The 19,475-nt window shown below is 36.5% G+C and overlaps 1 protein-coding gene across 11 annotated transcripts in view; it reads left to right on the top strand.

Moving 5' to 3' along the window:
- UTRN (utrophin) overlaps window positions 1–19,475 on the top strand; it is a 546,896-nt gene that overhangs the window by 262,623 nt on the left and 264,798 nt on the right. For all 11 annotated transcript variants that reach the window (XM_078054618.1, XM_078054624.1, XM_078054617.1 and 8 more), the window contains 5 exons: window positions 4,347–4,535; window positions 5,402–5,574; window positions 13,088–13,238; window positions 14,649–14,824; window positions 18,635–18,770. In XM_078054618.1, coding sequence (XP_077910744.1) covers window positions 4,347–4,535; window positions 5,402–5,574; window positions 13,088–13,238; window positions 14,649–14,824; window positions 18,635–18,770 — 825 coding nt within the window. The remainder of the gene's footprint in view (window positions 1–4,346; window positions 4,536–5,401; window positions 5,575–13,087; window positions 13,239–14,648; window positions 14,825–18,634; window positions 18,771–19,475) is intronic.

Genomic DNA, 19,475 nt, shown 5'->3' with positions numbered 1-19,475 from the left:
AAAAAAGAATATGATCAAATATGATCAGGCTGGTGCATAGATCAGTGCCACACACTAGATTTTGGGTGTATTTTGGTCTGTTAGAAGAAAGTGCCTCCCAAAATTTTAAAGAAAGAGAAACTTATATATGTAGAAAAATGAGGGTAAATACGATGACGGGATGGAATATGTAAAGATGAAAATTATAAAAGATTTTATAAAAGGAATTGATAAGAAGTTGGTTGAAAAAAGTAAGAAGAGGAATTAAAAAAAAAAAAGGGAGAGAATGTGATCAGGCAGGAGACTAGAACAAAGCCATACACTAGAGATTTAGGGTATATTTTGGTCTGTTAGAAGAAACTGTATTCCAAAATTTTAAAGAGAGAACAACATGTATATATATACCAAAGATAAGGTTAAGGTTAACTACTATGAAGGGATAGAATATGACTCTAAAAATGAAAAATGAAGATTTTTTTTAAAAAAGGGATTGATAAGATGTTGGTTGAAAAAGGGAAGAAGAACAATTAAAAAAAAAAGAAAAAAGAAAATTAAAAAAATTAACTTTGAGAGACTAAAGAATCGGGGGAAAAAAGCCATGAATTCTCTGTGCTGTATTCCCCTAGTGCTGGCATTCTGCCGTTCTCATTGATCAGTGAACTTGGTCTTGGCTGGTTGTTCTTGCGAATCTTCTGGGGGAGGGGCCTCCTCTTGCAGTGATTCTCAGATGTCTTTGCTGGAGGTGGAATTGCCCCACCCTTGCCGGTCGGGCTAAGCAATCTGCTCGGGTTTGCTCTGGGGAGCTTTTGTTCCCTGCAAGCTGTCCGTACAGCTTTGGAGGACGAGATGAAAATGGTGGCCTCCCAATCTCCACCCCAGAGGAGCCGAGAATTCAGGGCCCCACTCCTCAGTGAGCCCCCAGAGAAAAGCAGTCAGTTGCTCCCGTCTCCCCGGTCTCCGGCTGCACTCCGTGCTCACCCGGCCTGTGACCAAGCGTTTCTATCTCTGGCACCCGACCCCGTGTGGAGTCTCCAAACCCAGCAGATCCCTGCGGTGTGCTCCTATGCCGCTCCTCCAGGGGGAGGAAGGGGAGTCTCCCCAGATCTGCCAATTGTTGGGTCCCTGCTAGAAGAGCAGTGGCCCGACTATGCCGCGCATCAGTTTATGGCAACCCCGAGCTGAGAGCCCGCTCCTCGGCTCCATCTCTGCAGCCGGCTTCCCCGCTCTGACACCTGGGAGCTCTGCCGCACTCAGGCACCCCAGGTCTTTCTGTGACCCCCAGGGTCCTGAGACCACACTGTCCCCGCGAGGGTTCCACCCCCTGCTTAGCCACTGGAGTGACGTCGCTCATTGGAGCAGACTTCTTTTTTTTTTTTAAAGATTTTTATTTATTTATTTGTCAGAGAGAGAGAGGGAGAGCACAAGCAGGGGGAGCAGCAGAGGGAGAGGGAGAAGCAGGCTCCTCACTGAACAAGGAGCCCAATGCGGGCCTCGATCCCAGGACCCTGGGATCACGACCTGAGCCGAAGGCAGACGCTTAACGACTGAGCCACCCAGGCGTCCCTGGAGCAGACTTCTAAAAGTTCCGATTTTGTGCACCACTGCTCTATCACTTGCTGGTAGCGGCTGATGGAGGCCCCCTCCTCCGCCGTCTATCCTCCCGAATATCACCTCGGCTTCACTTCTCTGCACGTCCTACCTTCCAGAAAGTGGTCGCTTTTCTGTTCAGAGAATTGCTGCTATTCTTTTTTTCAATCTCCTGTTGAGTTCGTAGGTGTTCAGAATGGTTTGATCCCTATCCAGCTGAATTCCTGGGACCAGACGAAATTTAGGTCTCCTACTCCTCTGCCATCTTGCTCCTCCTTCTCATTGTTACTTTTTTAAAGTATCTTAACTTTCCTAGAACTTTATCTTTGGGTCCCAAATCATAACTCATTACTGGTCCAAAATGGAAATAATTTTTGGACTTTTAACAAATACATAAATTTGTTTTTTAAGAGTATTAACATACAGTACAACAGGCACATTTCATTTTGGATTCACTAGCATTAGTTAGTGTAATTGTTTTAAAATGCTTGAAAAGGTTTTGTCCTTATCTCATTAGCCCATATCCTTCTTTAGACTTTCAGTTTTTAAAACTGTTTCTTATCTGTGACACTAGAATCTCTTGGGGAACTTAAAAAAAAAAAATCTAACCCCCAAACCAGTTAAATCAAAATCTCTTAGGTTGGGCTTATCTGTGAACTCTTTTTAAACAAACAAACAAACAAACAAACTTTCTAAGTAATTCTAATGTTCAATCAGAATTGAGAACCACCAGTTTATAGGATTCATTTTCTTACTTGAAATGTGTGTTAAATGACCTTTTCTCATTTGTTTATGAGGGTATGTATTACTATTTTTAAAATATGTGTGAGCGCTTTATAAAATAAAGATATTAGTCTTCTGTCATATTTGCAATAAAAGTATTATCTTGTTGATTTTCATGTTCTAATTATTTTATCTTTAACATACAACCATTTAAAATATTTGTTTAGCCCTACATGACTATGTTTTTTCGTGGGTTTTTTTTTTTTTCCCCAGCCTACTTGGGCTCTGGAAAGTCCTTATTTTCCACAGAGATGATGAATATTCAGTTCTGTTTAGTTCTGGTTTTTCCCTATGGTTTGATAAAAACAAAACTTAGGAACTTTTTATAACGTGTTCATATAAAATTAACTTTTTAATCTATTTATCTGGAATTTAGTTGTGTATGACGTGAGCAACATCATGTAACACTGTCGAATGTTAGCATTAGCTTGCAGTAAATTTACATTTCTGTGTCCTAGCAGAATTCTTTAAAAATAAAATTATCCAGAAGTAAAGTCTGGGTCAGATCTTGAGGACTTTTTTTTTTTTTCCTTCTCCTAGGACATTTTGATTGATCACTCTCTTGGGATAAAATCTATTTTTGGAATACAGAAAGCACATGTTTAAATTTTGAACTGCCTTGCTGCTTTTGCAAGAGTATGAAGGCTCAGGAAATCCTGGGTTATCTTTATAGTCTGAACAGAAAACGGTAGTCTTTAATGAATGTGATTTTTTTTTTCACTTGGAACTTCCTATTTACAATACCTACAGACTTTCCTATTCTTTTATATTTGCTTAAAAATATAATTTGCCTTCTTGGACATATGGGTAAATATCTAGAAATGCTTTCTGACTAAAATTTGAATGCATGGCATCAGGATAATAAAATTAATATTAGTATCAAGTATAAATAATCCTGTGGCTAAAATCAGGAAATCTGGCTTGCTTCTATCCTGCTATCCAGGACTGTCCAGCAATTGGTGAACGCATTTTATCACATTCTAAGAGGCAAATAAATGCAAACCTCTAGATTCAACACTATGTTGTTGACTCACTGGTTTTAGTCTTGATTCTTGGTTTCATTTAGGAATTGTAACTGTAACCACTTTCAGGACAGTACCGTATTTATGATCATTTTCACTGCCATCTTTGAATTTGCAAAGGAATATACTTTTTTCGAAGTTTAATAGAGAAAAATAGTGAAAGCATCAGGGAAGCTACTTTAATTTATTAGAAGATGCACTTTACTGTTTGCAAGTTGTAGATGGCACTTAATAAACTGCAGACATTTGGAGTCAAGGACGTGAACGTGAACTGCAAGGCTGGTAGCTAATCCTAGAGAACACTTTTTTGTTGAGAAAGCTCTGATTAGAGAATATATTGATAACTAGTCCACCTGGCTTAGGATCTGTCTGAATTGATTGTCTTATATAGGAGCCATGTTCTGTAATATTGTTCGCAAAGATGAAGATTATATACTGCACTACCTGGATATTATTTTAATCAAAACCACTGTTGCATTTCTTAGGTTACGAATACTTGTTTCACTTATTTATGTTCTCAACAGTGAGGTCCAGAAGTGTTTAATCTAATTGTGACATTTTACAAAATGGGTAAAATGATAATGGTATTAGAACGTTTTATTTCATATGGAACTTTATGATTTGTGGCATATTCTCATTTCCCCAACAGCTCAGGAAAGGAGTTGTTACGTTTTCTTGTTTGCTAAATGAGTTTAGGTGGCACACGTTGTAAAGAAAAACCTGTCAAGCTGTCACTTACTTATACTGTTTAACCACAGGCTGCAGAAGAAAATCAGTATAGAAATTGTGAAGGGTTTCTTCAGCAATACAGGGCAAAAATATAAAAAAAACAACAACAAACACAACTCAGTTTTTTTTATTTGGATTCATGGTATTGAATTGCTCCACAAAATACTATTGTGTTTTTTTTCTATTTGCTTCTATTCATCGTGGGGATATTTTAAGAGATGTGTCTTATTATTATTGTTTTTACAGGCGGTCCCTAATCAGCAGAGAACAGGTCAGCTTGCTCCTGGAACTCGATCACCACCTCTCCCCACAGATTATCTAGTTGAGATTAACAAAGTTTTACTTGCCATGGATGATGCTGAATTATCACTTAATGCTCCTGAGCTAAGCACTGTTGTCTATGAAGACTTCTCTTTTCAGGAAGACTCTCTGAAGGTAGATCTCCAGGCATGATTCAAAGCCACAGTTAATGCAGAAATAAAGCAAGGAATCTGTCCTCGTGCCTTTGTAGATGGTCTATAATTTTTAAAATTTGTGCCAAGGAATTAATAATGCGTACGAATAATAAACTTTCCCCATTTCATCAAGGAAATAGTATCAAATTTTTAATTTTTTAAGAGTAGGCATGGATTTTTAAATATGCACAGTTATTAATTCTTGGCAACATCAAAATCTTCTTTAATCAAACACAGGCACAATCCATATTCCTTTCTTAAAAACGTGATTGTCAGTGTGATGTAAAATATTATGTTGTCATCTATAACGAGTTAAGATTGGTCAGTGTTTGGGGTATGGAATAGCATGTTGCTTAAACATTAATAGAGATCTGGAAGTTTTTAGTTATTCACAAGACTATTAAATACCATCAAGGCTTTTTCATATAATTTGGTTGCACTTAAGTATAAAATTTCAATAAACTTGCTATAGATTTTATATGTTTGCTAGCTCATTTCTGTCATTTAAATTAGCATTATTACATATTTGAAAATATAAATCATTCCAGCTTCAAATACTTCATTACCTTTACAGAATACTAGTGAGGCTTTTTGTATGTTCTGTACAAATACTGCTTTGAACAACTGTGAGGATTTTCTTTTCTGCTGTTAGGACGTTAGGTAGCATTTCTCACACTTTGGCCAATACACGATATTATTTTAAGTTTTCAGTTTTGAGGAGCAACAATCATTATGTCTCATTATATTTAAGATAAATGTTATGCAAGATAAAATTTTGGTCTTCTGTGATTTCATTCTTCTTATCTCTTTGCTGGATTGTGTTAATGTGTGACAATACATTTGTAGAATATCAAAGATCAACTGGACAAACTCGGGGAGCAGATTGCAGTCATTCATGAAAAACAACCAGATGTTATCCTCGAAGCTTCTGGACCTGAAGCCATTCAAATCCGGGATACACTAACTCAGTTGAACGCAAAATGGGACAGAATTAATAGAATGTACAATGATCGTAAAGGGTATGTGTAAATTAAATTAATACTTTTCTTAAAAAGGCCTGTAAGTTCATGGGCCACAACAATGGTCATACATACACTAAGATTAATGAGAATAAATTTCACATCCTTGTCCTAGGCCTTGTTTAATAAATTGTGATGAGTGTGGTGCCTTCAAAAAAGAGGAATTACATCACATATAGATGATATTTTGCAACATAATATCCTCAAGTGAGGAACAGGGATAGCTACAGATAATTTGAATCCATGTATAATCCCAACCCCCCCCTTTTTTTTTAATAATTTTCTGTTTAATGTTTTTGAGCCTTCTTTCTCGATTTTGACCAGACATATTAATAAGTAGAAATAAACACTGATAAGATTTTTGCCAGTAGCTGTGTATGTGGTAGAAAGGCAAGTAAGGTGTGAAATAGCCCAATATAAAGTACTGTGTAAGAGGAAAGTTACCAGAAAAATGTATTGGAAACATTAATGGACATACACAAAAAAACTAAGCATCATGTTCTTTATCTTTGTTTGTTTTAGCTGACATTTCGAGTATACAGTCCTTGAACAGATCACTTTTAGTGGCCTTTGGGTGTATTCCTTTGTATGGATTTTTAAAATCATCTCTGTACATTTAGAGAATATTTTTTACATACATCTTTATGCATAGTTACGCCTAGTTAGACTTGATTATTAGATGATGACTAATTTGTTAAAACATATTAATTTTTTTAAAATTATTTTATTTATTTATTTGAGAGAGTGAGCGAGAGAGAGAGTATGAGCAGGGGGAGGGGTAGAGAGAGAGGAAGAAGCAGACTTCCCAGCTGAGCAGGGAGCCCAACATGGAACTGGATCCCAGGACCCTGGGATCATGACCTGAGCCAAGGGCAGACGCCTAACCGACTGAGCCACCCAGGCTCCCCTGTGTTGTTTTTTAGATTCTACATATAAGTGAAATCATATAGTGTTTGTCTTTTCTCTGCCTTATTTCACTTAACATAATACCCTCTAGGTGCATCTATGTTGTTGCAAATGGCAAGATCTCATTCTTTTTTGTGGCTGAGTAATACTCTATTGTGTATATATACTACATCTTCTTTATTCATCTGTTGATGGTCATATAGGTTGTTTCCATATCTTGGCTATTATAAATCATGCTGCAACAAAACATAGGGGTACATATATCTTTTTAAATTAGTGTTTTCATTTCATTTGGGTAAATATCCAGTAGTATTTCTGGATCATATAGTATTTCTGTCTTTAAGTTTTGTGGAACCTCCATACTGTTTTCCATAGTAACTGCCCCAATTTACATACCCACCAACAATGCATGAGGGTTCACTTCTCTCCACATTCTTTCCAACGCTTGTTATTTCTTGTCTTTTTGATACTAGACATTCTGACTGGTATGAGATGATATTTCATGTGGTTTTGATTTGCATTTCCCTGATGATTAGTGATGTTGAACAACTTTTCATGTGTCTGTTGGTCATCTGGATGTCTTCTTTGCAAGAATGTCTATTCAGATCCTCTCCATTTTAATGGGATTATTTGTTGTTTTGGATTGTGTTGTATAAGTTCTTTATATATTTTGGGTAACAACCCCTTATTGGATAAATCATTTGCAGATATTTTCTCCCATTCAGTAGTTTGCTTTTTTGTTTAGCTGATCGTTTTCTTCACTGTGCAAAAGCTTTTTATTTTGGTGTGGTTCCAGTAGTCTATTTTAGGTTTTTTTTTGCCTTGCCTGAGGAGACATATTCATAAAAATGAATATTTATAGATACTTATGGCCTTTGTCCAAGAAATTACTGCCTATGTTACTTTTGGGTAGTTTTAAGGTTTCAGGTCTCACATTTAAGTCTTGATTATATATTTGCTTTTACCAGGGAAAAAAAATTTTTTTTCATTATTTTCTTACTTTTCTAGTTGTAGTCTTTTCTTTCCACTTGAAGAATGGTGATGAACGCCTTTAACTTTTGTTTGTTTGGGAAACTCTGTCTCTCCTTCAATTCTGAATGACCTTGCCAGGTAGAGTATTGATTGTAGGTTTCTTCCTTTCAGCACTTAGAATATATCGTGCCACTCTCTTCTCATTTGCAGAGTTTCTGTGGAAAAATCAGCTGATATCCTTGTGGGATTTCCCTTTTATGTAACGGTTTGTTTTTTCTTGTTGCTTTTAAGATTCCCTCTTTATCTTTAGTTTTTCCCATTTTAAATTTTTTTTTTTTTTTTTTTTTTTTTTTTAAGATTTTATTTATTTGCGAGAGAGAGAGAATGAGAGACAGAGAGCATGAGAGGGAGGAGGGTCAGAGGGAGAAGCAGACTCCCTGCTGAGCAGGGAGCCCGATGTGGGACTCGATCCTGGGACTCCAGGATCACGACCTGAGCCGAAGGCAGTCGCTCAACCAACTGAGCCACCCAGGCGAAGTTTTTCCCATTTTAATTATGGTGTGTCTTGGTGTGGACTTCCTTGGGTTCATCTTGTTTGGTATTCTTTGTGCTTCCCGGACCTGGATGTCTGTTTCCTTCCCAATATTAGGGATGTTTTCAGCTATTATTTCTTCAAATAATTTTCTGCCTCCTTCTCTTTATCTTCTCTTTTTGGGATCCCTATAATGTGAATGTTATTACACTTGATGATGTTTTAGAGTCCTCCTAATCTATTCTCACTTTTATTATTATTTTCCTTTTGCTGTTTAGTTTGGTTGCTTTCCATTACCCTGGCTTCCAGATTGCTGATCCATTCTTCTGCATCCTCTAATTTGTTGATTCCTTCCAGTACATTTTTCATTTCAGTTATTGTATTCATTAACTCTGACTGGTTATTTTTTATATTTTCTGTCTCTTTGTTGAAGTTCTTACTGAGTTCAAATATTCTTCTCTCAAGTCTGGTGAGTATATTTATGACCATTTGCTCTCTTTAGCAGGTCTATTGCTTATCTCAGTTTTGTTTAGCCTTCCCCTCCCCCGCCCCCCTACGATTTTTGTCTTGTTCTTTCATTTGGGACATATTCCTGTTTCCTTATTTTGTCTGACTCTCTGTGTTTGGTTCTGTGTGTTAGGTAGGTCAGTTACATTTCTTGGTCTCAAAAGTAGTGGATATGTGATGTCCTGTAATGCAATCCTACACTACTGCATGTGCCCTCCTGTTGTGGCTGAGCCATGATTACTATGGCACGCTGGTGGCTCAGGCTGGCCCTTAGCTCAGCTGGCTATGGTGACCTGCTTTGCCTGCTGTGGGCACACTGGGCAGGGTTTGCTCCCCTGGCTGTTGAAAGATCTGGCTGCAGCCACCTTGGGCTTGTTGTTGGATGGGGCCAGCAGTTAGTTTGGCTGTTTGTAGTTAGCTGCTGCAACAGCTGCAGTACAGGGAAGGGCAGGGCTTGCTCTCTGCACAGCCACCTGAGAGGCCCAGCTGCAGGAAGTGTGGGCACTTTGATATGTGGGGTTGTCTCCTCTACTCTCCAGGTCAGGAGTCACTTTGGAGGGATGCCTGCCCAGGTGAGTTGGTTGGGTGGGGAGAGTCTGCAGGGGAATGCCAGGATGGGGCATGTGGTGCTAGCAAGGTGGATAGATGGAGAGTGTCAGAATTGGCTCCCAGAAGCATCTGGCTGTCTGTGCTTGGCAAGACCAAGAAAAATGGCATCTGCCAGCACTTTTGCCCTGGGGGAATTTCTTGCAGATCCCTGCCCCTCTGGTAGTTTTGTGCTTTTCTTGTTTGTTACTGTAGAGTTGGTGTGTGGTAGCTTTCTTCTGCACTCTGTGTGATGTGTGTGTGTGGTATAGCATTGATTTTTTTGACCTTTGTATTTATATCAACACATCAATTGTATATAATGATAACTTTTTCTTCTTTTTAAAAATCTTCCTATTTGTATATATTCACTTGGCTAATGTGGTAGAACTTCAAGAACGTTGTTGATTAGTCATGCTGATGGCAGAAGTTCTGCCATTTTCTTGATTATAAAAATGTTATCTTTTAAAAAGGTAACATGGGAATTTTCAAAAATTTAAGCACCAACTATATTTAACTATATGTTCTTATTTTAGAAAAGTCCCATCTGTCATAACTTTCATTATTTTGTTTCCTTTGTTAACTTGATTACATTTGCTAGAGGATTGTCTCTTTTATTTTATCCCAGCACTTGGATGCATTATGTTCTTATTCTTAATTTTTGTTTTTCTTTCCCAACTTTGGTAACCTATCCTAAATCTTTATTTTTTCTCCATCCATGTTTATCCACCTTTCACAAGTAGTAAGTGAGAACTTTTTTGTATTCTCTTTTTTCATAAAACATCAAGGCAGTGGCAAATGTCCTGCACTTTCATGGTTTCAGTTATCGGTTATAATCACATGAGGGTGAACACCAATCCATTTGTCTATACCAGGTCCCTGTGCCAATTGGCCTATAAAACTTTTCAAACTTTTTCAGGAGTAGAATTTAGTGATTCTTCACTTACATACAACATCCAGTGCTCATCACACCAGGTGTCCTCCTTAATGCCCATCACCCATTTAGACTATCCCCACACCTCCCTTCCAGCAACCCTCTGTTCTCTAAAGTTACGAGTCTATTTTATGGTTTGCCTCTCTTTTTTTTTCCTTTCCCTTATGTTCATCTCTTTTGTTTCTCAAATTCCACATATGAGTGAAATCGTATGGTATTTGTCTTTCTCTCAATGACTTATTACACTATATGATGACTAACTGTAATTTAAATAAAAACTTGAAACAAACAAAAAAAGAGATAAAACTAATCTATGGGGAAAAACTTTGTTGGCCTATAGTGAAAGTAAGATAAATGCCATGAAAATATAACAGATCAGCTTTCTTTGAGAACTCCCTTATGCCTACTTTACACTGGTGCATGGTGTTAGTTTTCATATTTTTTCAAATAAGTAATTTTACAACCATCTTAGATAAATAATGGAGCCCTCTTTTCCTGGACGAATTTCTTCCCTTTCTTTGAGCCAGTTATTTCTTTCTTCTCATCTTGGATCCTTGGATCCTTATGTATCTTTTCTCCTAAGAATGCCTTTTCAGGTATTCATCCTCTGTATTTCCATTGGTGGCTTTACTGCTACGCGGACAAAGTTCAGACCTCTCATCTTGAACTTGGAAGCTTTTTAACAGTGTTCTCCAGATGGCCTAATTTCTTATACCTTGTACATATCGCTCAAAAAAAGTTACTTTCATTCATTTCACACAATCTTGATTAAAATTTTCTTTGTTTTCTTTACCTTCCCAGTTTCTGATTCTTACTCAGAATTCCATCTTCTACAAGGAATAGTTTTCCTTCTTAATTTCATCACTCATTCTTTTTCTATTATTTAAAAAGTTTTCAAAATTCAGTTTTAAGACTTCACCCATCCACCTATCTCTGTATACTTGTCTATCCATCTGTCCATGCACCATCTATTTGACCAATATTTATTGAGTGCTGACTAATTCAAGGCACGTGCAGCTACATGTAAGTAGTTATAAAGGATTATAAGGCAGGTGTACTGAGTAGATACAGTCTCTGTCTCAGGGTCCAAATGTATATAGTAGAAAAGTATAGACGGGGACTTATTACATAGTGCATAGTGCTGTGATGGGGGCAATACAGGAGACCATGCTAGACACCTTGAAGGATTTGGGAAGTCTTCTTGGAGGTTACCCAGGTGAAGGAATAGAGGGAATACAACATTGCATAAAGTCATAGATAAGAGAGAGGGAGTGCAGGGCAGTTGAGGAAATAGAAATAGTCCAGCAGAGTTAGAACTCATAGCAGAGAGATGAAACCAGAAAGATCTGAAGGGACTATATCAGAAGGACCTTGTGTATCAAGTTAAGAATTGTTGACCCTTGAACAACATGGGGATAGGAGCACCGACCCTCTCCCCCGCAATGTAGTTGAAAATTTGTGTATAACTTTTGGCTCCCCAAAAACTTAACTACTAATGCTTTCTGCTGACTAGAGCCTAACTGATAACACAGCTTATTAACACATATTTTGTATGTTATATATATGATATACTGTATTCATACAAGAAAATAAGCTAGAGAAAAGAAAATGTTATTAAGAAAGTCATAAGGAAAAAAAAGTCATAAGGAAGAGGAAATATATTTGCAGTATTTATCAGAAAAATCCATGCATAAATATAGGGAGACTTTAAAGTATTTTAACAAAGGAATGACAGTTTGCTGATTGTAGGATACGTTGGTAGAGGACAAGACTAAGAGCAAGGACGACCCGTCTATGCTGGTCACGTAACGATAACTTGATTAGGATAGTGGCTATGGAAGTGGAGACTAAGGGAAAATTTGAGAATTAAATAGTTGAGTCAGTAAAATGTGGTGATTCATGGGATGTTGGAGTAAGGAAGAGGGAAGAGTAAAAACTGAGCCCCAAGTCTTTGGCTTGAGGACCTAGGTAGGTGGTGGTACCATTGCCAGAGACAGGTACTTGGATGGTGAGATGAGTTTGTGTGGAAGATGGCAAGGCCAGTTGAAATATTAGAGATAGCAAACTCATATGTTTATAGTAGGCTGGGACTTTGAGTCTGATTCTCTGGAAATCCACAGCCCTTTGCCATACTGTGCTGCCTCCCATACGAGCTAGCAGGGTTAGAGAGGAGGTGATGGCTTTGTGAGTCCTACCTGAACATGCATCTCCCCCGCCCCCTTTTTTTACTCTTTCCTGTTTAATCCATAGCTATGCTGCTTAGATTTATTTGAAATTTATGTTCTGTTACAATGATACTGATCTTTACTAAATGTAATGTTCATATTCTCAAGGTCTTCAGATCTTTTAGGCAGCCTTTTTAGCAACATTTTCTATTGCAACATCTGAAGAGTTAGAGTTTATGTTTCTTATTTAGTTATTGCATAGTTTCATGAAAGGTAATGAAGATTGCCTCTGTATCTTCTCTTAGTATTTTGTTTGAAGTGCTTTTACTTTAGTCATGCCCAGTAGAATGTTATTGTCATGTTGGGGGACTAGGGCTTCAACATAGGAATTTTGGGGGGCACAATGCAGTCCATAACACAGAGATAATGGAGTGCAAGGAAATTTTGAAGTATTTTGGCCTTTGGGTTTTGTTCTAGCTGGGAATGAAGTGTTCTGGAAGTAAAACACGCCTTTTTTCCCCCCCTAAGAAAATAGGGTAATTAATCATATTTTACTTATTTACCGTGTTAAGTGTTTAAAGTTGGGTAGGTTAACGTGGCTGCAGCTAATCAATCTTGATTTTCCAAGCTGGAGCAGGCTGTCTTTTCAGGTAAAAAGCTGCCTAGTGTGTTTGTGTATGTGTGCATGCCATGTTAAGATAGAGAGGGAGGATTGCTCTTGGTATGATGCCTGTTTCTCTAAGAGGAATCATGAACTGTAATCTATGAAAACTGGTCTTACAGAGCAGTGAGCTGTGAATTTACTTGTTTCGGGGCTTTCAGTTTAAATGAGGTTTGCATTTCCTTTTTAGAAAAATTGCTTCTAGATGGTCCTGGATATTTTGGAAACCTATTTTGTTTCTTGTCCTCTAGTCATTTTGATAGGGCTATGGAAGAATGGAGACAGTTCCATTGTGACCTTAACGACCTCACACAGTGGATAACAGAGGCTGAAGAGTTACTGGCTGAAACCTTGGCTCCCGATGGTGGCCTGGACTTGGAGAAAGCCGGGATGCACCAGCAGGTGAGTGCTTTCTGTCAGAGGATAGGGCGCCGCTCAAAGGGTGGCATATTTCTTTAGTATGTGGCATTGAAGACTGATTTTGAAAGTAAGGGCTAAATATGTTAACTTTTCAGGAGTACATGGATAACCTGTAATTTTTGTTCCACTTCTACTTTCCAAGTTCAGAAGTTAAAGAAACACTGGTATTTACAGTTTTTAACCAGGACTTTAGAAATTTACATTAAAAATGCTCTTTAGTGGTTAATGTAGAAAAAAAAATTTTTTTTATTTTTAAGATTTTATGTTCAGAATAACATTTGTTAAATTTTGTATGCAAGACTTTATTAAGGACAGAAAGATATTTGTATACCTCACCTGTTTTCTGTACTTAAACACTAGGCATCTTATTTTTCTTTGTATAATTGATAATTCTCATATAAGTAAATTATTCTTGAGCTGTGTCAGGGCCACTGCTCATGTGAGTCTAATATAGTCTTGGGGAAATACAACACAATAGCTAAATCAGTTCTGTTGATATTGGGTCATTAAAAATAATGGTCAAAAAGCAAGCAAAATTTCAATTTACCCCTGTTAAAAGTATTTTTTATTATATCTTTAAAATATACTTTATGTAGAAAGCTGATGAGTTAGAAAATGCTTATATTTTTTTCATGAACATGTTAATTTTCATGAATTTTATTTTTATTTTTATTTTTTTAAAGATTTTATTTATTTGACAGAGAGAGACACAGCGAGAGAGGGAACACAAGCAGGGGGAGTGGGAGAGGGAGAAGCAGACTTCCAGCGGAGCAGGGAGCCCGATGCAGGGCTCGATCCCAGGACCCTGGGATCATGACATGAGCCGAAGGCAGACGCCTAATGACTGAGCCACCCAGGCGCCCCATGAATTTTATTTTTAGAGTTATGGATAAGTGCTTAAATTTGACTTTAAAATATCCCTTTTTGGTTTGTTGCTTAAAAATTTACAGACTCATGAAGCAGTGTCTCAATAAAATACACACAGGTTTACTTACATACAGTGGGACATAGGGGTATGTGGGGTCTATACATATATATGTTTTTAGAAATGCTTTCAAGCACATGTTTGGAAGAAGAGAAACAGTCCACTTTAGTCAAACATAATCGATGCTTAGGCTTCAGCATAAAGAGCTGTTATTTATGTTATTAGGCTGTCCTCTTCCAGTGTATTTTGCCTGATGGCATTCATGTGAATGGGTTAGATTTCAAAATAGATTTCAGTTAGTGTGTTCATTGAGATGTAGGTAAAGTGTTTAAAATGCCTTTTTCATGAACATAAAATGTTCTTCCAGGACTGTGTTTCTCTAACACTTAAACTGACACCATAGTACCTTTGTGGATCCGTTGCATAGTTTAGTAATGGAGTTCACTTTGAGATGTACTCTGTTACAGGAACTCGAAGAGGGCATCAGCAGCCACCAGCCCAGTTTTGCAGCCCTGAACAGAACCGGGGATGGGATTGTACAGAAACTCTCCCCCATGGATGGAAGCTTCTTGAGAGACAAGCTGGCAGGTTTAAACCAGCGCTGGAGTGCGATCTTTGCAGAAGTGAAGGACCGGCGGCCAAGGTGATTTAGCTGTGATAACTCGAGGGCACGGGGTAAAGAGATTTTGGCAGAGCCTTTTAAGATGCAATTAGATGAGTTCAAAATTCTTCGATTGTCTGATAGGAGTTGTACTGACATTTAAGACCTCCACTGTGATGTTCTATATTTTTAGAACGTTGTCTCTTACTGTATTTTTAGGCTATCTGTAAAGTCTCACTTTTCTACTCAGATGTCCTACAATGTGAAAGATATCTTTATTCCTCTCATTTCTGACATTTTATTATGATATGGTGACTTTGTGGCAGGAACTTGAAGTAGGTGGGGAACAGTCTGGACTTGCGGTCTGAAGATCTGGGTTCAGGGTCAGACTTCTCACTCACTCATTTCCTGACTGGGTCTTGGAGTCTTCCTCTGAAATCCCTCTTACTTGGTTGTTCTTAATGTCAAAGGGTGTGTTACATCCATATATGCCAGTGCTTTGTAAATAATACAATTCCTCATCTATGTAATATAATAAATACGATGAATTATTGTTTGCTTTTATGTCAGATTCTGTTAAAATGCCCAGATTTTATTAGATGTCTTCTGGTTGCAAACATGTTTGATTACCAGTGAATATTAATACTCAGCATTACAAATTATTTTATATATTACCTTAAAATTATTTGAAGTTATTTTTGAGACAGTCAAGATTTAATGGTTGATTTCTACTTTGCATAACACATTTTACTTCATTAACGATCTTCTTTTTAGGTTAATGGTAGTTTGGGTTGAAAAGTCTCCCATTTTTTTTCTGCTAATTTTAACTCTGTAGATGCTGTATTGATACAGTGATAAGCTATTGTTTTGTTATAAAGACCAAATTAATATTTTATCAAGTCCAGTTTTACAATGTAAAATATAACATAAAATATGGAACTATGAATATTTGGCCTATGGCGGCTTTTTATAAAATCACATCATCTATTCTTTTGTGTGTTTTCGTAAGAGGCAAATAATGGTTTGTGCATTTGGGTTGAGAGATTGCCTGTGGCTAGAGACCGTGTTTGGCACCTGGCACACATTGTTTCATTTTATCCTCTCAACTGCTCTAGGGGGGCTTAGACCCATTGTACAGCTTTTGAAACTGAGGCTCAGAGGGGAGAGCTTAAGTAGCTTGTCCAAGTCTCACAGAAAGTTAGTGATGGCATGAACTTAGGCTCTTAAATACTGTGCTTGAACAAATTCGGCAAGACCACAGAGCTCTCCGGCCAAGTTTCCTCCTCTGTAAATAAGAGCTGTGATATCCTCTCAGAGGTGTTGTGAGGATTAAATGAGACAGTGTTGGTAAAAAGGATATTCCCAGACTGTTCATAGTAAACACTCAAAATATCTAGTTCTTACAATAGCAAGTTAAACTAAAACTTATTCTCTAAGCATGTTATTGCTGAATTTTGCCAGTGATCGATTGATTTGATCAATATTTATTGAGTTTTGTGTTTAGCCTTGGGGGTGTAAATATGACTTAGGAACTCGGAGACTAAGATGAAGAAAATGTTTAAAGGGACGAAGGATACTGTGTGATTAAAGAGCTCATCATTAGGAAGATACAATGTCATCACAAAGGCAGGGATGATGGGATGGAATTTAGGCATCCCAGGGGAGGGATCCTGAAGCTGAGTTTTGAAGCGCTTGTAACAATTCCCCGTAAGTTCACCCTAGGGAGGACCTTCTAGGGAAAAGAGCAGAACAGGCAAAGGTGAGAGGCATGAAGTAGCATGGCCAGGTGAGAGATCTGCAAAGTTACATGGTAAGAAGGGTTCAGGGGACCAGGGGTGCAATTGGAAGCTGAGGTCCCATAGGGTTTTATGTGCCATGCTGATGAGTTTGCATGGAGAGTCTTTATAGCTTGAAAATCATCTAGCTCCCAGGTCTTCTTAAGGAAAAAGATGTGCCTGCTGGCATGGTATTAGCAATAATAGCAGAAATTCTCCTGAAGATTTTCAAATGGATCTCAGTGTGGTTGTTATTGCTCCCGGAACTAATAAGGTGAAGCTAATACATATTTTACTCATCTTGGGGATGAGATAAGAATAGTGAATCTCTTCTTCAACATCTTGTATTTTAACTAAAGCAATATTTATTTTCATAAATTTATGTTTAACTTCATTTCAGGTTGTAACTTAAATTGGGGCCACCTTGCAATTTTAAGAGCTTGTATGTGTACTCTTATCAGAGTCGTTGAGGAATAGCACACAGTTTAATTTGTTTTTATATTGAGTGCCTGTAGTTAAATATTTGCACAGTTCATCAACTTATGCCATTATTCCTTAATGAGCAATTGTTATCTCCTGTTTGAACATAAATTTATAACTTGTTTTTACTCTTAGTGATAACATTTAAAATGTGGATTATATTTAGCTAGTTTGAGGATGAAAACTTTGTGTGACTCAAATATGTCTCTTGAAATTACTTTGATGTTAGTTTCTTTCATAGATATATTTTCAAAATATTGTTAGTCATGATTATGCAACATTGGAAATATAAATTCGAACTCTTTTTTAAATACAAGTTTTCTAATAGTATTTGGGTGCTTACAAAGTTGTTACTTAAGTTAACGAATCTTCGACATAGAGGGTAAATTACCTGTCTTAGTATTGTCAGTCTTTAACAATTGGTACCATTGCTTGATTGATTGAGTTTAATCTTGAAGCAGTGTTCTCTCCTGATGGATACTTAAAAATGTAAACTTGTGATTTTGTAGTGATTTTCATTCATTTTTAACATCAAAATACTCTCCTTCAAGTATTACTGTGTTAAATACACAAATATTTCTTTAGCATTTGATTATAGTTATATATTGTATCATATGTTAGGTTTTTTGTGATTAAAAAGTCATAGCCATAAAAAATGTAAATTTTTATTCAGGATGACACAATGCAATTCATTAAAAAATTGCATTCCATTTTTAAGCTAGCAGCTAATAACTACAACTATAAAAATAATGATACCACCACCAAGCTGTAAATAGCTTTCAAACCCTCTCTGAAAAATACATAATCTTACTCATCATGAGTTCTAGTCATATTCTCATCTTCTGACAGATGGTTTATATACTTATGAATGTTATTCTTATAACATTTAAAAGATCTAATTAAGGCAGTTCCTTTTTTATATTCATATGACTATTTGTTTCCTTATATCCTTTAAAACTTTTGTTTTTTCTAGATCTCCTTTTATAACTTGGTGCTATATTCAAATACAATACTTATTTTAACGAGCTAACCAAATTTTCATTTTTTTCTTAGTCTTTCCTAATACTTGTAAAAATTTTCCATTCTCAGTATCTTGCCTTGTTCTTACTCTTTCTTTCCTATGAATAAAGTAGAGTAATAGTTGCTACCTAATGTGAATAATATGTCATATAATGATGACTTTTTATCTCCATCCACTACTCAAAGAGAATTATGTGTTTTTCCTTATTTTTTGAGGCAAAGACATTTTTCTTTCTTTTTTTAACTTCCATTATGTTGTACAGTGGTCTCTAGCTTTAAAAAAATCTGTTGTATTAAATTTCTGCAGAATTTTTCTTGATGAGAGAAGATAATGTATATAGTTTCAATATTTTTGAATTTAATGAAGGTAGAATTTTTATTCTCATATTATCAAAAAATCTTTGGTATTGCAGAATGTATACACTAGTATTAACACTCATTTAAAATATATATTAAAATAATTATTAGGAATTTTTGTGTGTGTGGTGTATTTAGTCGGGATATCCAAAGCAAATATATAATGTTCTGCCTAATTGGATAATTTCTGTCAATGTTTTTCAATAATATATTCTTTTAGGCTTAAAGGAGAAAGTAAGCAGGTGATGGAATATAGAAAAAGACTAGATGACATTATCTGTTGGTTAACAAAGGCCGAGAATGCTTTGCAAAAGAGATCAACCACTGAGCTGGAAGAAAACCTGCAAGAATTAACGGTAAGTGGTTTATTTGTCTCTGTATTTGCCAATGCTTTTTGGTGCATGAACATTTACACTAAAAATTAAATATTACATGACTGAAGAAGAAAAGGGGAAGAAACTTTGTACTCTGTGGTAAATGTGGTGAACTTTCAAGAGGATTTTTTTTTTTTTAAGAGCAGCTATAGTTTTGTTCTTGCGGAGGTAAGGTTTCACTCATAGAGAAGTGGTAAATCATATGGTCTCAAGTATTAGACCGAAGATTTTTAGGCTATTTTAAACAGACTTCATCATTTTAGAATATAGTAGTACTGTGAAGTATAGTTCTTTGCTTTTAGATTTAGAAGATAATTACTGATTACTAGATATAAAATTGAGTTTTACAAGAAAACTCTGACTTGAGAGTCACTCACCTCAGCTTACTTCAGGCTTAGCATCACGCTTTTACTAATCAAATTTCCTTTGTTGATCCACAACCAACAAGAATTGTCTATAGTTGTATATGTATACAATATGTAAAAATACATAACGATGAGTATATGTAAATATATCCAAATATCCATACATTTTTTATATCTTTAAATTTTATATTTTTGTGTCAAGAATTAAAACACTTGTTGCAGAACAGTAAGATTAATGTGCTCATATTTTTACTAAAAAAAAAAGGAATTGTGTGTGAGTGTTGATGCACACATGCATGCATCAGAGTATGCCTAAAAGGAT

The sequence above is a fragment of the Halichoerus grypus genome, chromosome 9 (genome assembly GCF_964656455.1).
Source record: "Halichoerus grypus chromosome 9, mHalGry1.hap1.1, whole genome shotgun sequence".
Lineage (NCBI taxonomy): Eukaryota > Metazoa > Chordata > Mammalia > Carnivora > Phocidae > Halichoerus > Halichoerus grypus.
Note: the sequence above shows the minus strand (reverse complement) of the source record. Positions and strands in the feature narration are given on the sequence as shown.